The following is a 20,908-nucleotide window of genomic DNA, read 5'->3' as shown; positions in this document are numbered from 1 at the left end:
CTGTTTGTTTAGTTGTCTTTTTTTAGATTAGGAGCTCTTCAGAGCAGGGATTGTGTCTTCTTCTCTATTTATAAAGTGCTTAGCACATTGTGAGCATCACTAGAAAGGAATAAAAAATGCAAAAATGGGAAACCAGATTGGAAAGCCCCATGCATGTCCATAGAGCTATGAAAATGTTTCACTGCTTTTGCCAGAATGTAGCAACAGTTTCATCTGTGTTAGACAAGCTGGGCTCAGTTGGTTCTAAGCACACAAAGTTACCCAGTAAGACATGTGGTATGCTCTCTGTCTTTCATTTGTTTTCTATGTTGCCATGCAGTATTGTCCAAGGTTGCAGCTCCTGTACCTCTATGGAAATCTTCTTCAACAATCACAGACTCTCCCTGAAGGAGCCACTGGCATTGGGCTTAGAAGTACGTTATCACTATTTCTTTTGAAGAAAAAATAGTTTTGAGGGATGAGCGAGCAGGGACCTTCTTTTTGTTCTGTTTGTGCAGTACTTAGCTCAATGGGATCCTGGTCCACAACTGGGGCTCCTAGGAGCTGCAGTAATGCACATAATAAATAATAAGCACCAATAATAATCATCATCATTAGGGAATTAATAATGCACGACAGAGCCTTTCACCTGGAGGATGCTGGCTGGAATCCAGGTCAGATTGGTAGTGATTGAAAGTCAGTGCCATCTGATGGCTCTTCAGTGGCCTTTGTGAGGCCAGGTCTACACTATAAACTTACATCGATAGAACTACGTCACTCAGGGGGATGACACACTTATACCGACCTAACCCCCGTGTAGACAGCACAATGGCGAAGGGAGAGTTTCTCCCATTGACGTAGCTATCGCCTCTCATGGAGGTGGATTAACTACACCAACGGGAGAAGCTCTCTCATTGGCTTAGGAGCAACTTCACTAAAGCACTACAGTGGTGCAGCCGCGCCTCTGCAGCACTGTACGTGTAGGCAAGCCTTAATATGCGTTTGTTGGTCTCCATTCATTTCCTAATGAACAAGTGTCCACATCACAAAGCTCCACTGCATTTTGTACTAATAGGCATCCTTACTTGAACATAAGGAAAGATTCTTGGACTGGAGACTGAAATCCCCTCTTGTTCCCCTTCAGAACAGGGTAAAGGCACCTTGGGAAGGCAATGTGGAAAACTTGCATTGCCACTGCTTTTGCTGTACCTGTTCTGAGCGTAGAAGACTTCACCCTGTAGGGCTGTCGGGCCACCACCTTTCACCAACACTGAAGTCACTGAAACTGTAAGCAAAAGAGAAAATATCGAGGGCAAGCAAGAAGGCTGGTGGATTGAGTTTGCTGACGCCCATGAAGCAGAGTCAGGTTACAAGGACAGGAGGTTGGACTATGCAAACCAGGCTTTTTTTAAAACCACTACAGGTGTAGAACTAAGTTAAGCAATAGTAGCTTAGCAAGACGGAGAGAAGGTGGGACCCACGGACCAGTGCACAGAGCTCACTGCAGCTGATGCCTTGCCAGCTCCAAGACACTCCAAGGGATGTAGTTCCAGAGGCAAAGGAGCTGCTACCGTGTGTGGGCTATAGTGGCTGAGCCACACTCATTTCCTGCCTTGCTTTACCCACTGACACTTTCCTGGGGCTGCCACTGGAGGCTTTTTTATTTTTTTGCTGGTTTTGTTTTTGTTTTAAACAGAGATTTGCAGCTTCCCCCACCCCCATTCACCAAACTTTTTAGAAGGGGGAGCAGAGCTGCTCCCCTTTTTCCTGTTCAAGACATGCCTCCCCAGGAGCTGCTGGATTATTCACCCGCCCTGCGAAGAAACAGCACCCCGAGGGGCAGTGGCCCACAGCTGGGCATCAAATGTGTCCTGGTAGGTGACGGGGCTGTGGGCAAGACCAGCCTGATCATTAGCTACACAACAAATGGATACCCTGATGAGTACCAGCCCACCGCCCTGGACACCTTCTCAGGTAAGGGGGAATGGAAGTTAACTGCCTATTGGGGAATCCTGCCTGACAGCAGCGTGCTATTGCCTTCTGGGGTTGACTTTCTTCCTTTTTTTCTACTGTCACAATGTCCTTGTCAACACTAGGGTTTTTCAGACACATCTTTCCAAAGCGTGTAGTTCCACCACTCCAGTAGTAGCAATGGTGGGAGTCCTAGTATAGAGGGGCTACCAGCTACAATCAACATTTTAAGCACCATGTCATCTATCCCTGTTGGAAGCCAATAGAGTCAACATAGTGCTTAAAATCTCAGCAGCAGCCATCAGTTCCCACAGTTAACCACTGCAGGAGCTGAACCGATTGGACTTTTTTTTTTTAAAGCTTCCCATATGTAGACAAGGCTTGAGCGTAAGCTTTGCACAGGAGGCTGTAAAGGGAAACCGGTTTTGCCTCTCACGCACAATGAGGGAGGCAACTCTCGTTCTTGGCTAGAGCCTGTGCAAAACTGTAGAAAAAGAAGTTTTTTTCTGCTTGAGTCTGTTCCTTCAGGCCTGAAACATTGCAAAGAGACTTAGCTAGGGGTTCATTGCCTTGCCTGCATCTCTTCTCAGGAAAAAGGGGTGGTGGGTAGAGCTGTATGGAACTCTCAGAGGGGTTATTATTGATGAACGTATTATGTATTACCCATAACTGTGCTAAACTCTGGGTGAAATCCTGAACTCTCTGAAGTCAGTGGCAAAACTCCCATTGACTTCAATAGGGTCAGGATTTCATCCTTGATCTTTCTATGGAAAGGTTTTATACTGCCTCCCATCACTGTAGTATCTGACAACTCCCACCTGTTTATGCTTTCTGTATGTGTGTATATATATCTCCTCAATATATGTTCCATTCTATATGCATCCGAAGAAGTGGGCTGTAGTCCACGAAAGCTTATGCTCTAATAAATTTGTTAGTCTCTAAGGTGCCACAAGTACTCCTGTTCTTTTTGCGGATACAGACTAACACGGCTGCTCTCTGATACCTGTAGTATCTGAGGGCTTCATGGACATATCATTAGACAAGACTCTGTCCCAAAGATTGTAACCCTGATCAGGATAGATATCCAGGGAAAGGGACAGCTGTGTGGCACTCTCAGGGTACGACTACACAGCTCACAGCAGAGAATCTCAGTGTCAGAGTCTACAGGCTCAGGCTTATTACTGTGTTAAAATCAGCTGCCCCAGCTGTGTAGATGTTGCAACACCGGCTCTGAAGCCTACAGAGTGGGGGTGGGATTCAGAATCTTTCCAGCCCAAATGTCTACACAACTGGTTTTAGCATGGCAGCATGAAACCTGCAAACCTGAGACTGTAGACCTGACTTTTGAGACTTGCGGTGTAGATCAGTGGCTCTCAACCTTTCCAGATGACTGTACCCCTTTCAGGGGTCTGATTTGTCTGGCATACCCCAAGTTTCACCTCACTTAAAAACTACTTGCTTACAAAATCAGACATAAAAATACAAAAGTGTCACAGCGCACTTACTGAAAAATTGCTCACTTTCTCATTTTACAATATAAGTATAAATCAACTAGACTATAAATATTGTACTTACATTTCAGTGAATAGTATATAGAGCAGTATAAACAAGTCATTGTATGAAATTTTAGATTGCACTGACTTCGCTAGTGCTTTTTATGTAGCCTGCTGTAAAACTAGGCAAAGATCTAGATGAGCTGTTGTACCCCTGGAAGACCCCTGTGTATCCCCACTGTGTACACCACTGGTGTAGATGTACCTTCACTGGTGTTCTTGCTGTGCGTGTGTCACTGGTTAGGATTGGGATGCAGGGAGAGAGGTGACCGTATGGGTTTCTAAGGGTTTTATTGCCCTGGTTATGTACCTATTTAAGATTAAAATACTGGGGGAAAGACAGCTCTGTGGAAACGCTCGGAAATTCATGGCCTGGTTCTGTCCCTGTTGTGATGACGGATACAGGGAGAGGGAGACATCCATCTTTGTGGAAAGCTTTGAATTTTATTGCTCTGGTTGTGTAGCCGGTTAGGGCAGAGATACAGGGCAAGAGACAGCTGTGTGGAAATCAATCTCCTCTGATTTCTTGCCCTGGCTCTGGGGAAAGGAGACTGGAATCTGGGGTTTATCCCCCAATATAAAAACAGCATAATTAACATAATTAACGAGCACATAAGTAAACACTGTCTGCTAAAGGTTTGCTTTGCATATTAAAAGATATGGGTGTTTGCTGTCTGGAGATAGCGCTGCTATCTGGCTCCTGGAGCAACAGGAGAGTAAATAACATTCTGGTGATACGTTAACACCCCACTAACTCTTGTCTTCTCCTGGACTTTGTGCTGTCACTTTCCTAATGCTGTAGCTTCACACATTCAGGCCTCCAACTACAAGCCCAGCCTGTCTGTGTTACGGGACTAAGAAAGTTTCCTTCTTTTTGTAATAGATCTTGGGTAACATTTTCAAAAGTGCCTAAATCCCATTTTCAAAAGGGACAATGGCATTAAGGAGCCTAACTCCCAGTGACTCTGAATAAGGCTTAGGCTCCTGAGTAACTAGTTCACTTTTGATATTGGGGCTCCTAAGTCACTTCGGCCTGGTGTGCATTCAAAGGTAGGTCAACATAGCTATAGCTACATTGGTGAGGGTGTGTAAAATCCACACCACCGACCGATGTAGCTATGCCAACCCAACCCCCACTGTAGACGGAAGAATGCTTCCTTGTATAGAGCTGCCATTGTTTAGGGAGGTGGTGTTGCTACACCAGTGTAAAACCCTCTTCAATTGTAGGGTGTGTCTACACTATGGGGCTATGCCAGTTTAGTCTCTGTCATGTAGACATACCCTTAGGCACTTCGGAAAATCTTACCACCTTATCTATATTGCTTGCTTTTTCATCAGTGGTGCAAGTCTTAGTGGAGACAGGGCTCAGACATGTTTAACAGTAATCTGCAAAAGATTTCTTTTTTAAATTGGGCTTGTGCCTTTTTTGCTACTTTATAATGGCTAAATATGGGCTGAAAGGGTTTAAAAAAAAAGAAGAAGAATTCTGCTTGTTTTTACCTTTAGAAATACCAGAAATGTGTACTGTAAGCTCTCCAGACCCTTAACTGATGGGGGAAGGGACGTTGACTTCTTAAGTATGATGTCCTCTGTCTAAAATGCTCATTGGCGTTGGCAGTGAATAGTTATTAACAAAAAATGAAGAGTTTAAGGAGTCTGACTAAAAATCCATTCCCCTCTCAATGGCTGAGCTTCAAAATCTCTAACTTCTAACATAGAAAACAAGCAGAAACAAAACCTTTAAAAAACATTTGAGGTCTCCTTTATCCATTGTAAAGAAACACAAAAGGGCACCAGACTAATTGTGATTCCTTTGCAGGTCAGCTCAAAACTAAAGACGGGCTCAGTTGGGATCCAGATCTGGGTTTCACATACCTCCAAGGCTGAGGGGTGCGTTTTTTTGTTCGGTTGCCCCTCTAGTTCAGTCATCATTGTGAAGAGGTATGGGAGAACTGCTGGTCTGCACTGAGCCCTATTAGCTTTCCCCAGAGAGCTACTGGAAAGAGTCAAACAACATTCTGCTATTCCAGGGTGCAGGGGAATTTTAGAAAAGGGTCTGAGGAGCCAACATTCCTTTGAGTCTCTGAGGAAATACCACCCGGGTAATTGTCTGTTCTCATTCTGCTCCCACAACACTACCATGTTCAGTGTTGTGGAGAAGGACAGGGGCTTACCATCATTCATAATGATTATGTGTTACTGTTTTTCTGTATCAGCATCTTCTGAAGGGGCCCATCGCTAGGGAATGATCCAGAAAGGAGGAGGCAGCACTAGCTCAAGGGATCTTGCTGCCCTCTGCAATTTGGACATGGCTGTCCTCAGCCCACAGTCAGTCCCACGCTGAGCAGTCACTGGTGGCCTGAGCATCCACAGCTCTCATTGAAGTCAAAGGGAACGGCAGGTGCTTATCACCTTTGAAAACCAGGCCTTCACCATATTGCTGCTAACTTCAGTAGTCACCTCTTCTGCCTACCTGGAAGAGCCAGCCAGCTATAGGCTATAGCAAAAGTGGAGGAATTCCCGCCCTTCCCATTTATGAGTACAGATTGGCTTGAACCAAAATCCATCCTCAGAACACCCCTGAACTTTAAGGAAGTTCCTCTCTGGATCCAAACTGCACAGTTTAGGCCCATCTTTATAATGGGCCTGAAAGGGAAACCCAGATCCCCCCGGGCTTTGGGCAAGTGTGGGTTTGGAACTGGATTTGGATCCAAACTGGATCTAATTTGGATCCAGTCCCGGAGCACCCCTGGAGTCGGCACCTATGTAGCTATGTTGATCTAAATTTTAAGCATAGACCGGGGCTCAGATTCCCAGCAATTCTTTTGATCTGGAACAGGTTACTCTTCCTCCCCTGGGGCTAAGATATGGTAACAACACTGCTCAACTGTTTTCCAGCCACAAGGAAGCAATGGCTTTCACATATGCTGGCAGGAGAGGCAGTGCACTCTGTGTGCCTCCCTCCCTCCTTCTTTGTGTGCGGGTGTCTTAATTTCAGTTCATCCTCTCTCTCTCCTTCAATTTTCTGTCAGTAAGCAGAATCATTCTTCTCCCCAAGGGCTTTTATGACCCCACTGACACTGACGTCAGTTGTTTCTGCCACTTCACTCACCAGCTAATAACTTGAAGAATAAGACAAGATTCAGTTTGCTTCTTTAAAATAACAAAACCTCTTCCCCTCCCCATCCCACCAGAGCCAATGACACATCAGAAATACTTCTAGTTGGTGTAAAGTGCTCACCATTGTCACCTTAGCACAGGATGTCTCCCTCCCTTCAGCAGACCCGTGCTATTTTCACATTCTGTCAAGACTTTAATGCAATTCCCAGCCCCTACCCTTTCCTCCAGCCATTCTCTGTGGAGTCTGAAATGCTCAGAGGTTTAACAATTTAGCTCTGAATTTCCATGGGCGGGAAACAGGGCCTGACTCGGAGACAGCTGGGGCTGATGACACCATGTTAAGGCTTCCTGCAATTATGGAATAATGTGGGTGCAAAAATTGCATATATAATTCACCACTGGTGGTAGAAATGGTGGCAACTGTAGAGTAGGCAACACAGTGGTAAAGACACCTGAGCCCACGGGAGTTTGCTAGTGATGGCAAGGCCTCAGAGTGCAGATAGGCCCAGAAAGAGCCTTCCAGAGGAACTAAATCACATTCCTTTTCTTTTAAGCACCTTTGCTTTAAAATAGTTTTTTATGTTCTTGGCTTTCCACAGCTGGGACAATACTAAGAGAGCATCTCTGAGAAGGTTTTTCTTGAAATGCCAAATCTCTGCCTTGGATGAGGAGGTGGGGTCCTGGCCAGTCCCAGGGAGGGTGATCTGAGGATATGTCTACACTAGCCAACTTGGGCTCACAGGATTCAGGCTGCGGGGCTGTTTAATTGCAGTCTAGACCTTCAGGCTTGGGCTGGAGCACAGTCTTTAGGACTCTGTGGGGTGGGAGAGTCCGAGAGCTCGGATTGAAGCCCGAGCACAGAAGTCTACAACACAATTAAACAGGCCCACAGCCCAAGCTCTGAGTCAGCTGGTACTGGCCATCCATGGGTGTCTAATTGCACTATAGACATACCCCAAGTAGTCACAGAGTGCAAAAAACTAGGAGTTAGTCCCTGAAGTGCAAGATGCTATGTATCCCTAACTGATCTTTTGGGGATGTGGGAGAAGATTGTCAAATTATTGCTAGGGCACTGTTTGACTAAAAGGCCAGCCCAAGCAAAGGTCTTTGTGTAGTAATGCCCTGGAAAGATTCCCTCAAGGTGTCGAAGCAACCAAAGAGACTGTCGCCAGGAAAGCCGGTGCAGGTTTCCCAAAGTGCTTGCTAGGACAGGGCTTTGGGTATTTTAATGAGGGCTGGGTAGATAGCCAGACAGGGTGGACACATGCAATAAAACTGAGAGTCACTTTAACACTGAGTCAGGGCATTAATTCAAAGAGCTCCCCAGGGAGAGAGAGGGGTGTGTGTGTGTGTGTGTGTGTGTGTGTGTGTGTGTGTGTGTGTGTGNTGTGTGTGTGTGTGTGTGTGTGTGTGTGTGTGTGTGTGTGTGTGTGTGTGTGTGTGTGTATCTGCCTCAAAGGCAGCAAGTCTGTGTACTCATCCTCTTTCTCTGTGTGTTGCAGTGCAGGTTCTGGTGGATGGAGCCCCGGTTCGGATCCAGCTCTGGGACACAGCTGGACAGGTGAGACCAGTCAAAAGAGAACCAGAAGTTTTGGTTCTAACTAGTCTGTGGAACAGGTGCTATTAGCGGGGTTTGTGGGGAGGGCAGTATACAGCTGGGAAAGAAGGACACATACAGTAATGACACTAATGAAACAGAATGTGACAAGGACTCTTGTCATTCTGGAGGGCTGAGTTTCAGGGACTTGGAAGTGGCATGAAGAGGACGTGGTGCCCTGACTCTGAGATGCTGTTAGCATATTCATTCTGTGAAGGAGTCACTTCAGTATCACACTGTTGGAGTTCAGTCCAATGATCTTCTTTCTCATTTTTCTCCTGCAGGAGGACTTTGATTGCCTCCGATCACTTTGTTACCCTGATACTGATGTCTTCCTTGTCTGCTTCAGTGTGGTGAACCCCAGCTCCTTCCAAAACATTACTGAGAAATGGATCCCTGAGATACGGATTCACAACCCCCAGGCACCAGTGCTCCTGGTGGGGACGCAGGCTGACCTGCGGGATGATGTCAATGTTCTCATCAACCTGGACCGCTACCATGGGAGGCCTGTGCCCAAGCTTCAGGCTGAAGGCCTGGCGGAGAAAATCCGGGCACAGACCTACATGGAGTGCTCAGCACTGACCCAAAAGAACCTGAAAGAAGTCTTTGACACAGCCATTGTCAGTGCAGTGGAGCACAAAGCCCAGCAGGAAAAGAAGATGACAGCCAAAGGGATCAAAACCCTCTCCAAGTGCCGTTGGAAGAAGTTCTTCTGCTTTGTCTGAAGCTGGTTTGGAAAATCACCTCATGCCAGTGCTGATCCCACACCTTCTTGGAGAGCCATGTGACTGCACCTATGGCATCAGCGAGGAGGATGCTGTGAGCTGTTGAGGCTTGGAGTCCTGGCACTTGCTGGGTTATGGTCACAGGTCTGGGAGACATGAAATGGACTTCAATTGCACCAGGTTACCAAATGGTCCTCTAGCTTTAAGCATCTGGTAGACGTGCCTGTGGTGTCCCAGATCAATGGGAGCCTTTAATACACCCAGACTTGGTCCTAAAGAACAAGCAGGTTCACTGTGCCCGGTATGACCAGTTTCATTTCTGAAACCCAACTAAAACTTCCAAAATCCTATCCTAGCATAATCTAACTCTGGTGTAAACCTTAAGATGGATTCTGGAATGCTGGCTCTAGTTTGGCCATTCTAAAGTCTTGGTTGAGAAGAGGGAGGGGGTGTTTAAGGGAGACTACCATGTTGTCTGACAGGGGCTGGTCAGTTTAAAAAAGTAGGACTTAGATGCTTCCCCTGTAAATCACTCTGATCACTAAAGGAGGGGAGGGGGGAACAATGTCATCAAGATGTGATAGAGCAGTGCTCTTGGGTTTGTAAAGATACCTTACCATGTGGGAAAGGGCTTACCCATGAGGCATATCCTGGAAAGAGACCAGTGGCTGTCTGAGGGAAATCATACTACAAGCTGCAGTCATCCTTGAAGCAAAACATTCCCTAAAGAGGGCTCCATGGTACAGAGGGTTACTATGCTACAGCCACATGCTCAGAAGTGATCACTCCTTTTGGGTGCCCACCTTGAGACACCTTTGTGCCTGATGTTCAGAGGTGGTGAGGAGTGGGACCGCTGGGCCTCAGCACCTCTGGACATCAGGCACAAAGGCAACGCTGGGATAGTGAGGGATTTATAATGCAACAGGGAAGTGCAGTGGTGTTGAGGGAGAGAAGGAAAAGCATGTAATGAAAGGAAGAGAGAGATGCAGAGTGAAGCCAAGAAGGAAGGAGAGAGGGGAAGGAGATGAAGGAAGGAAAGAGTAAAGGGAAGGGAGGAAAAAGGGGAAAGGGAAAGGAAGGGAAAGAAAGAAAAGTTATTCCACTATCACACTTGTAGGATTTGGCTCACGATGAAAACTCAAGTGAGCGCGCTTTTTAAAATGTTTTTGTCCCTCAGTTTCAAAATTCAGGAGAAAGTAGTGGGGGGACAGGATGGACAGTTCCTCTTGTTCAAATAAAACTATCAGTTTAGGTGCTGTACGGCAGAACAGGAAAGAATCGAGTTCCCCTTGTATTGTTCAAACCTTGAGGCTGCAGACTGAGAATTGAGGGCCCAGGGCTCTCCTTTCTGTTCTCAGGAGTTCCAGCTTGATCCACTGAGGTCAGAAGCAAAGGAAACCCTTAAAGATCCTGCCATAGGAAGACACGCACTCTGTCTGCTCCAGGCCCGCCCAGCGAAGCAGCCCACTTTGTCTGTGAGTCTGTTCCCTATGACCCTGAGAGCAAGGTCAGTTTCCCAGTGCAATTATTCACCCTTCTTATTACTGAGCTTATCTCCATTTCTAAAAAAAAATTTCCACAGAGACATTTCAGGGTAGTTTACAGGGTAGAGAACATCACAGGCCTGTCATGCAATGCTTTGGAGAGTCAGGGGGTGCGCTGCACCTGCCAGTCAATCATCCCTTTGGACACTCTGAAATAATGTCAGGCCAGGGGATATATTTGGGGTGTTGGTTTTACACACACACACACACACACACACACACCCCTTGCCTACTCTGATTATAAAAACCATAGCATTTCACACGGGTGGCCAGAATGTGACCCATAGTCCAAATGCCACTCAGATGACAGCCACCTTCATCTTTAACACAGAGGCGCAGTCCACTAAGAGTAGAGGCCCAAGCATGCAGTGCAGCCAGGTCACTTGGATCAAGATGGAGCATTGCATGTGGAGACTTGTAGTCTCCACTGGCTGCAGCCCTGTATTAAAGCTGACCATGGCTGCAATTGTTCCCTTTTGTGCAAACTGGGTGTGGCCCTTCTGAAATGTCACTGAGTTCAGCTGGATCCAGTCATGCAGAGCCAGTAATTAGAACTGAAGAGAGGTGTCCTGGGTTATTTTGCAACCATGGGCAGGGCACTGTCAGTCGAATATCGCTTTCAGTCATAGATATATCACTGCATTTCTTTCCTAGCTGTGTAGGACAGCTCTTCTGTATAACTACTTCTGTTTGCAGGTTGGGTCTTTGTGCATTTCCATAATGTAAGAACAAACCCTGAGACAGGGCTGATAAGGAGAACACCCACTGAGCCTGAGGAGGGGTGAAAGCTCCTGCAGGAGCTCATTGGAAGTGCTGAACTTCCCTGGTTCCCCAGTGCAGACTGAGTGCTGTGGAGAGAGCAGGCATTCCCCTTCAGTAGCTCTGAACGGACAATGGGGTTGCTTTGTCCCAGGAAAGAACTGTACTCAGAGCTGCTTTCGTCCACTGTTCACCATGTCTAATGTTTGTTTAAATAAAATGGTCTTATTTGAGAGTGACTGAAGTCTGTGTTCATAATTTCACTGGTGGCAAGAAGCCTGAGGCCTTCTGCGGGTAATGGGATTGTTCTACTGGATAGCCGCCCTCAGACTGGAGCTATATGCCCTTGTGAGGGGGTGTCCACACCACACAGAAAGGGGGTTAAGGTGGCCATGTAGGCCTATTAACTCCATAGGCTGCACCTGGAGGAAGAAAAGCCAGGGAGCAGAGAATTGATTGCAAGCAGGTTCAGCTATGCAGGAATAGATGGGGCCTATAAAGCCAGGAAGCTGGCATTAGACAGGGACTGCTGGTGGGAAAGGGTAGTCACTTCTTGGGAAGAGAGAGGCAGGTTTGGTGCTGGTATTCTCACGGAAACCAAGAGTAACAGGAAGCATCCCAGGAAAGGAGCAGTGAGGGCTGACAAAGTGAAGCCCAGAACTGCTGGGTTGAGGGTCCCTGAACTGGAACCTGGAGTAGAGAGCAGGGCCAGGTTCTCCTACCAGCTACTGAAGGAGTGGCACCTGAGGCAATGAATGGGAAGACTGCCTAGGACAGCAGAAGGAAAGACTTTGATATACCCTGAAATGGAAAAACACATAGGGTGACCTGACTGCAGGGCTGAGTCACAAAGAAGCTGCAGTGGCTTGTGTAGTGAGAGAGGAGCTGCAGATCCAGAGAGAGATGGAGGATGGCATGTGACCATGGGAATGGATGTTGACCTGATCTAATCCCCAGCATGGCCAGGAGGAGGTGCCAGACTAGGAGTGAGTGAAGCACCCCCTCGCACCTTTTTTCTGCCCTCTGTCCCCCCGCCCAATTTTTGTTGGCATTGCTACTTATCCCTTCCTCAGTCCCAGTCCAATTCACTTCTTTAACTTCAACTCAACTGATAGTAGATGAGTTTTGGGTGAGGAAACTCCCAAGAACTGCCAGTCACCTGAGTCTCTTCCCTCCACCCTCAAAAGCCAGTCCTGGTGACCGCTCCTCTGGGTAAGAAGGGCTGGTAGTGACACAAGAAGCAAGCTAGTCTCATCAGTCATGACTCAGCAGCAGCTCCTTAAGAATGCAGCCTTTGTAGCCCTCTCAACACAGGGTGAGACGCCCATCTCACACTTAGATCCTCTCATGGTAACACTGTGTTGCTCTGGCATCAAGCTGGCCTCACTCCTGGTAGCTCAGATAGTATTTAAAAGCTGGCTGAATGGTCTGCGCTGGCCAAGGCACAAAGGAAGATGTAGTCCCTGTCCCCAGGATCTTAGTTTATAAAACCACAGTCATTTTAACCATTCCAATCAAAATCTTGGGGCCTCACAACCACTCAGGGTGGGGGAGGGACAGAATCCAGCAGAAGGGTTGGGGAGTAAGCAGGGAAGAAACAAACTGGAAGATGGAGGCTGCTGAAAAGCTGAATCTGAGAGAGGAAGAGGGTTCCTGCTGAAAGGTCATAATCTGAGCGCCTTTCTTCCAAGCATGGGAGGCAGGCTCATTCACTGACTGCAATCTGCCCCTTGTTGGACCTGCTTGAGTTAGAATGTGGGAGGGGGTTTTAAACACACTCTGCACAACACACAGTGCAGCAACTTATGGGCTTCATGGGGTCAGCGCTTGGTTTTGCTATTTCCCACAAGACTGCCCCATCTTCCAATAATGATTAAGACATGCAGAGATCGTGGAGGGATGTGACTGGAAGTAACAGTGAAGTATGAATGAGCTCATGGAGTGATTCATTACAAAGCACCTCATCTGTCATGTGCACAGCAAGTGTGCTAAAACTCAAGGAAATGTCAACAACGAACGATCCTGAACTAACAGGGGGAAGGTTGGTTTTTATTGCATGCAGTGTTGTGTCAATACTTTGCAGGAGATCAGTGCCATCTGCCTCTTAACTACAGGGAGCAAGCTCATTCTCTGTGCTTTGAAGCCTTACCCACACGGACCCTGTCTATGCTTCATACTTAAGATCCTACCAAATTCACGGCCATGAAAAATGAGTCATGGATCATGAAATCTGATCTTTTGTGTGCTTTTACCTTATACTATACAGATTTCACAGGGGAGACCAGCATTTCTCAAATTGGGGGTCCTGACCAAAAAGGGAGTTGCGGGGGGAGTGGTCCCACAAGGCTATTTTGGGGTATTGAGATATTGACACCCTTATTTCTGTGCTGCCTTCAGAGCTGGGTGTCCAGAGAGCAACAGCTGTTGGCTGGGTACCCAGCTCTGAATGCAGGGCCCTGTCAGTAGCAGCGCAGAAGTGAGTGGCAATACCATACCTTGCCACACTTACTTCTGCGCTGCTGCCTTCAGAGCTGGACAGACAGAGAGTGGCAGCTGCTGACTGAGGACCCAGCTTGGCAGGTAGCAGTGCAGAAGTAAGGATGGAACGGTATGTTATTGCCCCCAGTGGCATAGCCAGGTGGAGGGAACAAAGGGAGTGATTTAAAAAAAAAAAAAAAAAAGGTGCCACCCGCTGTGGCGCTTTTACTCACCCGGCGGCGCTCCAGATGTCTTCGGCGGCACTGAAGGACCCGCCACCGAAATGGCACCAAAGACCCGCGGAGCAAGTGAAGGTCCCGCCACCAAAGTGCTGCAAAGACCCGGAGCACCTCTGGGTGAGTAAAATAAAAGCGCCTCAGCAGGTGGCACCTTTTTTTTTAATCGCTCCCCCGGGTGAGTACAAAGGCGCCAAGAAATTGACAAGGCGCCACTTGTGCTCAGTGGGGGAGCAGCCACTGCTCCGCTCCCCCCTTAGCTACGCTACTGATTGCCACCCTTACTTCTGTGCTGCTACTGGCGGCAACTCTGCCTTCAGAGTTGAGCTCCCAGCCAGCAGCCGCCACTCTTCAGCTACCCAGCTCTGAAGATAGCGCTGCTGCTAGTGGCAGTGCAGAAGTAAGAGTAGCAGTACTGCAACTCCCCTATAATAACCTTGTAACCCCCCACAACTCCTTTTTGGGTCAGGACCCCTACAATTACACCACCATGAAATTCAGATTTAAATAGTTGAAATCATGACATTTACAATTTTAAAAATCCTATGACTGTGAAATTGACCAAAATGGACTGTGAATTTGGTAGGGCCCTATTCATAGTGACACTCAATTATAACCCACCAGCCCTTTGGCTCTAGCACAGTTAAAGCTCCTGTAGTGCAGCTTTCCCAGAGTTTATCTGTGTCTCTAGATCGTTCTACCAACTTGGACGCAGTTACAACACCCTTGAACTATGGGTGGAATGATGAGAGAAGTTGCTCAGGTTTGAATACAAATCACCCTCTCCAGGTTGGGTTTTATTGCAGGAGTTCTAGCCTGACCCCAGATTGATACTAGCTGGGCATAGTCCTCCAGCTGCATTCTTTCCATGCAGTTTTAATGCAGCTTAAGGCCAGAAGGGATTAGCATGATTCTCTAGTGTGACCTCCTGCGTAATCTCTTTCTTATAAGAAGAAAACTCAAGAAAAAGGGTACAAACTATATTGTGTAGCTCCTGTTTCCCCACAGTGGATTCTGCCTGTACTCAGCATATTTTTCAAGATTTTTTTTTCCCCCTCCAGTGCTAACATCTGGTGGTATGAGCAATGTTGGGAGCATTAGAGGCTGCCAACTGCAGATGGTACCAAATCCTGTAACCCTGCTCAGGGCAGGTGTTTAAGTCCCTGGCAGCAGCCACCAGCTCATGTACACTAGACCTAGCTCTGGTGGAGCTGAACTCTGCTTTCTCAATGGTGGGAAATTTTCCCTAGTGTAGAGAGGGCCCTTTTGTCTCTCTCCTTTCAAAGTAACACACCCTAATAGGCTTAGCTGTGCCTAATTAGCTCCCAGCTGGCAGGGCCTCTGGGAGCTGCCTCTGAACCCTGGCTGGGAATTACCACCCAAATTACTAAACACTGTCTGTCTCAGCGCAGCCGCCTCCTACAGCCTGGTGGGGCAAGGCCTTGGGGTCCCCTCCAACAGAACTGTACACCCTGTTACAGTGTAAACAGGACCTAATCCTATGTAAGACAATTGTGTTTGAACCCTCTCTGGCAGAGCCAGTGCTAGGATAAGCAGACTAAGCAATTGCTTGGGGGCCCTCTATTAATTATTAGTATGTGTTGGGGGAAGGGAAAAATATTCTTGCTTAGGGCCCCAGTGGGTTAGCCCTAGCACTGCTAGCAGGCAACTACAAAGTTGTGATGGGACCAGTAACACAGCGGAATTTGTAATGCAGCTGAGACAACTGGGGTCAAAACTGTATTAATCATTACAATCTTGCTTAAATGCAGCTGTTACCCACAGGGTTCATGGAGTGGTTTCCCTGACATGGCTAGTTATTCCCCGGCCCTTCTTTACAATGATATAACTCTGTTAAAACACCATGGCTATGTCTACACTACAGACCTTACAGCAGCACCGCTGTATCGCTGCAGCTGCACCACTGTAAATTCTCCTGTGTAGCCGCTCTGTGCCGACAGTAGAGAGCTCTCCCACCGGCATAATTAAACCACCCCCAACAAGCAGCAGTAGCTATGACTGTGGGAAAGTGTCTCCCGCCAACATAGCGCTGTCCACACCGGCACTTTTGTCAGTGAAACTCATTGGTCGGGGTGTGGGTTTTTTCCACATTCTGACCGATATAAGTGCTAGTGTAGACAAAGCCTATGCTATAGACTATGGGGCTATGTATTATAGAGTGACTAGGATAGTTTTATAACATAGTTACAAGAATGAAATCCCTGGTCAGACAAACTGCGCTAGAATGCTGTTAGCAATATCTTATTTAAGATACAGTCTGTAGCATGGCTCTGATCTCATAGCAAGAAGCAAAGAGCTGCCCCATCCTGTACCTGGGAACTTCTGAAACCTGCTGACTCATGTGCACTAGAGGCCAGACAAGAGTTCCCATGATATAAATATGGTATTGTACTAGTGAAGACCTATTGCACAAGAAAGGGGGAGATGATTCAGCCTCTCCCTTAGACAGGTTCCTTCTGCTGCCACATCATGTGATGTCAGTTCCCAGGGTGACATGATGCCCTTTCCTTTCGGAGGTCTGCTCTGCTCCGTGTTCAAACAGGCCTAACTTGTTCTGGAAGGGCAGGGTGAGATATGGGCCCTCTCCTCCTTTCCCCCACCACTGCCCCAGGGCTGTGTTGTGCTCTGAAATACATGGGTTTCTTCTCATACGGAGATGCATCAGGTGCAGGAAATTTGGCTCAGAAACAAGTTTCACCACAAGTCACTGAGCCAGGGTTTTCTTTCCCATGAGATAATCCTGGGCGGGGCAGACAATCTATTAAAATTAAAATACAATGAAAATAAATGGCTTCCCAGGGGTTAGCGTAAATCTCCCTTTCTTGTTTTCTCAGGAAGCTGGCCGGGTTTTGTGAAACCAGCTCCAGGTTTGTGGCACAGAAGGTAACCCTGCAGTCTCGGGAGCTGCTCAGCATCTGTGCCAGCTCTCTACTTCTCACCATGGGGGGAGGGGGGATGTTTTCTGCACTCCTCCCACTGTGTGTCAGCAGCATGAGCCACCCTGTAAGAAACCCTGTGGTTGCCAAAGGAATCATACTCGATGCTGGCAGTGGGAAGGGTGAGAAATCATCCTTTCGATGGAGGGACCTCCCAAGGTCAGTGCTGGATTGAGGATAAACAGGGTTCTGATGAGCCAATAGAGCAGGGCCTCAAACCTGCCCATTTATCTGAAAACTTCAGTATTGAAGACAAGGGGCAACTCCTCCTTCAGCACTAGTCCCTGCTGTGCCCAGTCTGGGATGTGTGGGGCTCAGCTCTGTTCAATCCACCTCGCACAGCTTCTGCTTAGAGTGCAAATAGTGTACATCTGAGCTATAACCTATTTATAGCCCATTGGTTGGGACATGCTCTGAATTCAGTGGCTCTGATTTTGCTCTTGTTTTCACTAAGTGATGTCATTGGAATGACACTCTTGCAAATCAAGAATAATTGAGAGCAGAGACTGGTCTAGTAGAAAGAACTAAAAATATAAAGCCCAGGTGGATGAGGTAATGTCTTTTATTAGACCAACTTCTGTTGGTGAAAGAGACAAATTTTTGAGCTTTTCAGAGCTCTGCGGGAAAGGGCCGATTCGCCCGATTCCCCGGAATTGGGCCCCACACCTAAGAGGGCCCCGTGTCTTAGGCGCCTTTTTAATTTTTTTTTACTAACCCAAGGTCCACTCTGGGGTCTTCAGTGGCCCCACTCTCCCGGCTGGAGCTCCAGCCAGAGCGCGGCAGCCCTGCGACCCCGGCCGGAGCACTGCAAGCCCTGCGGGCCCACTCTCCTGGTTGGAGCTCCGGCCAGAGCGTGGCAAGCCCCACAGCCCCTCTCCCCAGGCCAGAGCACCGGGCGGAGCACAGCAAGCCCCGCGGCCCTGCTCCCCTGGCCAGCATCCGAAGTGCCGCCGAAGACTGGGAGCACCGCCCGGTGAGTACAAGCCCCAGGAATTGGGCATCGCACTTGCTAAAGCCGGCCCTGCGGGAAGAGAGCCAGGTTGGTCCAATAAAAGATGATATCTCACCCACCTTGTCTCTCTCATCATCCAGGACCAACATGACTACAACAACGCTGCAAACAGTAGTAAATGCAGTTTATTTTCTGTCCCATGTTACAACTCTCCTTGAACATAATGCTATTACATTATTACGTGGTCCTGCCTTGAGTGCAGGGGCCTGGACTAGATGACCTATTGAGGTCTCTTCCAGTCCTACCCCTCTATGATTCTATGCCACTGAGGGCAGAGTTTGGCCCATGCTGTCTAACTGCTCTCTTTTGCTGTCTAACTGATGTAAGATGTTTATTGGCATCTTACATCAAGTACGGCTATAGAGGAGTCTGATATAGACATGCTGTTTCTTTTTGTCAAAGATTTCACAGCATTGCTCCCAATGGTCCACTCACCAGTGGTGGCAAAGCACTAGTGTAGACAGGACTCCAGGCAGCTGCTGTCATTTTAAGCACTGTGTGGTCTAATCTTGCTCAAAGCAGGTCTCTACAACACAGGGGCCACTGGCACCTTAATCTAAATGGAGGCCTCCATGATAGTACCCCAGGCACTGAACTGCTGGTGGCAATGGTGTGAAATCTTAGACATAAGAATAGTATAGACAAGGTCACTGCGTGGGGAAAGGCCAAGATTTTATTCCCCTAGGACAGGGTGGGACTTCCAGGGCTGGATTCCACTGGCCCAACTGCCTGAGAATGCCAGACAGCATGAAGCTGGAGACTGAATTCCCCTTTCATCCCAGGAGAAAAGTCAGTCCTGAAGTGCTGTGCTGGGCCTGTGTGTGGAAGCCAGGTTTTCACGAATAGTGAGACTGGGTTCCTCTCTGGAGAGGGTGATCCCTGCAAAGCTTGGTGGGAACATTTCTCTATACCTTTGGAAGAAGTCTTTGAATGAAGACAATATTGCAGAGCACACGATAGGCCCCTGCCAAGAGCAGTTAACAGTGGCAGGGAAGTTGTCGCCCTCTGTGTCTCTGCACCCAGAAGCTCCAGGTGGCTGGAAAATTGTGGGTCTGTGGTCCTTTGCAGGAACTGCATGAGATGGTGAAGATATGTCCCTGCAGTACTGCAGGAGCTTTGAAAGGCTGGAGAAGTAAGAGTTTACATAGGATTCCAAGATTTGCAAATTCATCTTCCCCTCAAGTCAGCCAGTAATGCCTTGGGCAGTACTGACATGTTGCATGCCTAAATCATCATTTTCATGGGAACAGATTCATGAGAGAGAGAGATGGAGAGAAAAAGTAAGGGAGGATCTCCCAGCACTTCAGTCATTGTCAGCACTCACAGTATGGATTTCACAAGATAACCAAAAGCCTTTAATAACCTCAGTGGATCTAGGCTTTGAAACCCTGCCAAATCCTTGCCAAGAAACAAGAGCAACCAAGAGACAGAATCCCAGGCCAGTGCCAGACCCACAGGTTAGTTAGATACTCAGCTGCTTTCAGTGAACAAGTTTGAGGTGGGAGGGAGTCTAAAGATTCAGATATTAATTGATTGTAGCCAGGGCCGGTGCAAGCTCCTCACCCCCCCTTCCTTCACTTCCCCCACCCCCGCTTACCCAGCCCCACCGTCAGCTCTAACTATTGCACAGAAAACAGGAAGGCTCCCAGCACACAGAAGGGGAGCACGACTGGCACTAGGATCCACAGGGCAGCATTCAGCTGCAGAGGCAGCGGAGCCCAGAGGCAGCCTCCTTCAGCTGGGCAGCTCCACACTTGCAGAAATGAGGAGAGGGGCAGTGGTATGTAACCTCATGTCCCCCCTGTTAGGGGGCTTATTCCTTCACCCTCTCACTTCCCTGGTCCTTTTAGCATGAGCAGAGAGCAACACTACCTGAAGTCCAAAGGCGCAAACAAGTCAATGTTTATTGGGGTGAACTTCCAGCAAGCATAATTCCAGTTTCCTTCCTCAGTGTCCCCCTTCCCAGCTCTGAAACCACAGAGCCTTGCCTGTCTCCCTGTTCCCATTTCCCACCCCACCCCTTTAGCAAAACATGATTCCAGTTCCCCCACCCCTAGGGTTACCAGACATCCGGATTTTCCCGGACATGTCCGTCTTTTTGGTCCTCAAATCCCCATCCGGGAGGAATTTACAAAGAGCAGGACATGTCCAGGAAAATAGGGAGGCATGGTAAGGGAACCACCTGCTCCCCGGGTTCCAACTTTCCGGGGCCAGGTGACAGCTGTTCGTTCTCCCCACTTGGACAGCTGGACTCGGGAGCAACCACTGCTGCAGCTCCCACTGCCGCGGGGGGAAGCAGCCAAGCATGTGGCGCTCGGCGGCCGGCGCGTGAACCCCCTGAGCCCGGGCCTGCTGCGGGGACCCAGCTGGTGCAATCCTGCGGGCGGCCCCGGAGTGGGGGCAGCAAGCCCCAGCCCCCCCGTCCCACTCGGGTCCCGCAGGGGAACAAACAGTGCTGCTGATGCCTCTGCCCCGGTGCTGCCCGCGGGATTGCACCAGCTGGGCAGCCAGCCCAGACACGACTTGCCAGGGGCTGGGCGCAGCGTGCGCGCTGCTGGGTCCCCACAGCAGGCCCGGGCCTGGGCGCCCAAGTCCAGCTGCCCAGGTGGGGAGAAGGAACAGCCGCCGCCTGGCCCCGCGGGCCGCCCCCCTACTCTCCCTCCAGGTACCGCGCCCGAGTCCTGCCTGCGCTCGGGGCTAGGCCGAACTCACTCCCCCCTGCCCCGCACCCCCAGGCCTCCCTCTGCCGCCGTTTTTTTTTTTTTTTTTTTTTTTTCCTTCTCTGGTCCCCCGGGACCCCATGGAGTGTCCTCTTTTTACAGGATTGAAATGTGGTAACCCTACCCACCCCCATTCCCTGTTTCCATTCCCCCCCTTACTTCCTGATTGACTGCAGCCTATATAGTAAAACTTGAGTTCTGCTTAGCTATACCTTAACTAGGGTTACCATACGTCCGGATTTTCCCGGACATGTGGG

The 20,908-nt window shown here is 48.6% G+C and overlaps 1 protein-coding gene across 1 annotated transcript; it reads left to right on the top strand.

The window, feature by feature from the left end:
• Positions 1–1,686: 1,686 nt before the first annotated feature.
• On the top strand, positions 1,687–9,950 carry RHOV (ras homolog family member V). The gene is made up of 3 exons (XM_034768582.1): positions 1,687–1,953; positions 8,126–8,184; positions 8,505–9,950. Exons 1-3 carry the CDS (start codon positions 1,758–1,760, stop codon positions 8,943–8,945), a joined length of 696 nt encoding a protein of 231 aa, XP_034624473.1. The 5' UTR covers positions 1,687–1,757; the 3' UTR covers positions 8,946–9,950.
• Positions 9,951–20,908: the final 10,958 nt, after the last annotated feature.

The sequence above is a fragment of the Trachemys scripta genome, chromosome 4, assembly GCF_013100865.1.
Source record: "Trachemys scripta elegans isolate TJP31775 chromosome 4, CAS_Tse_1.0, whole genome shotgun sequence".
NCBI classification, from domain to species: domain Eukaryota; kingdom Metazoa; phylum Chordata; order Testudines; family Emydidae; genus Trachemys; species Trachemys scripta.
The sequence above is the reverse complement of the archived record's forward strand: the minus strand, read 5'-3'. Positions and strand labels throughout refer to the sequence as shown.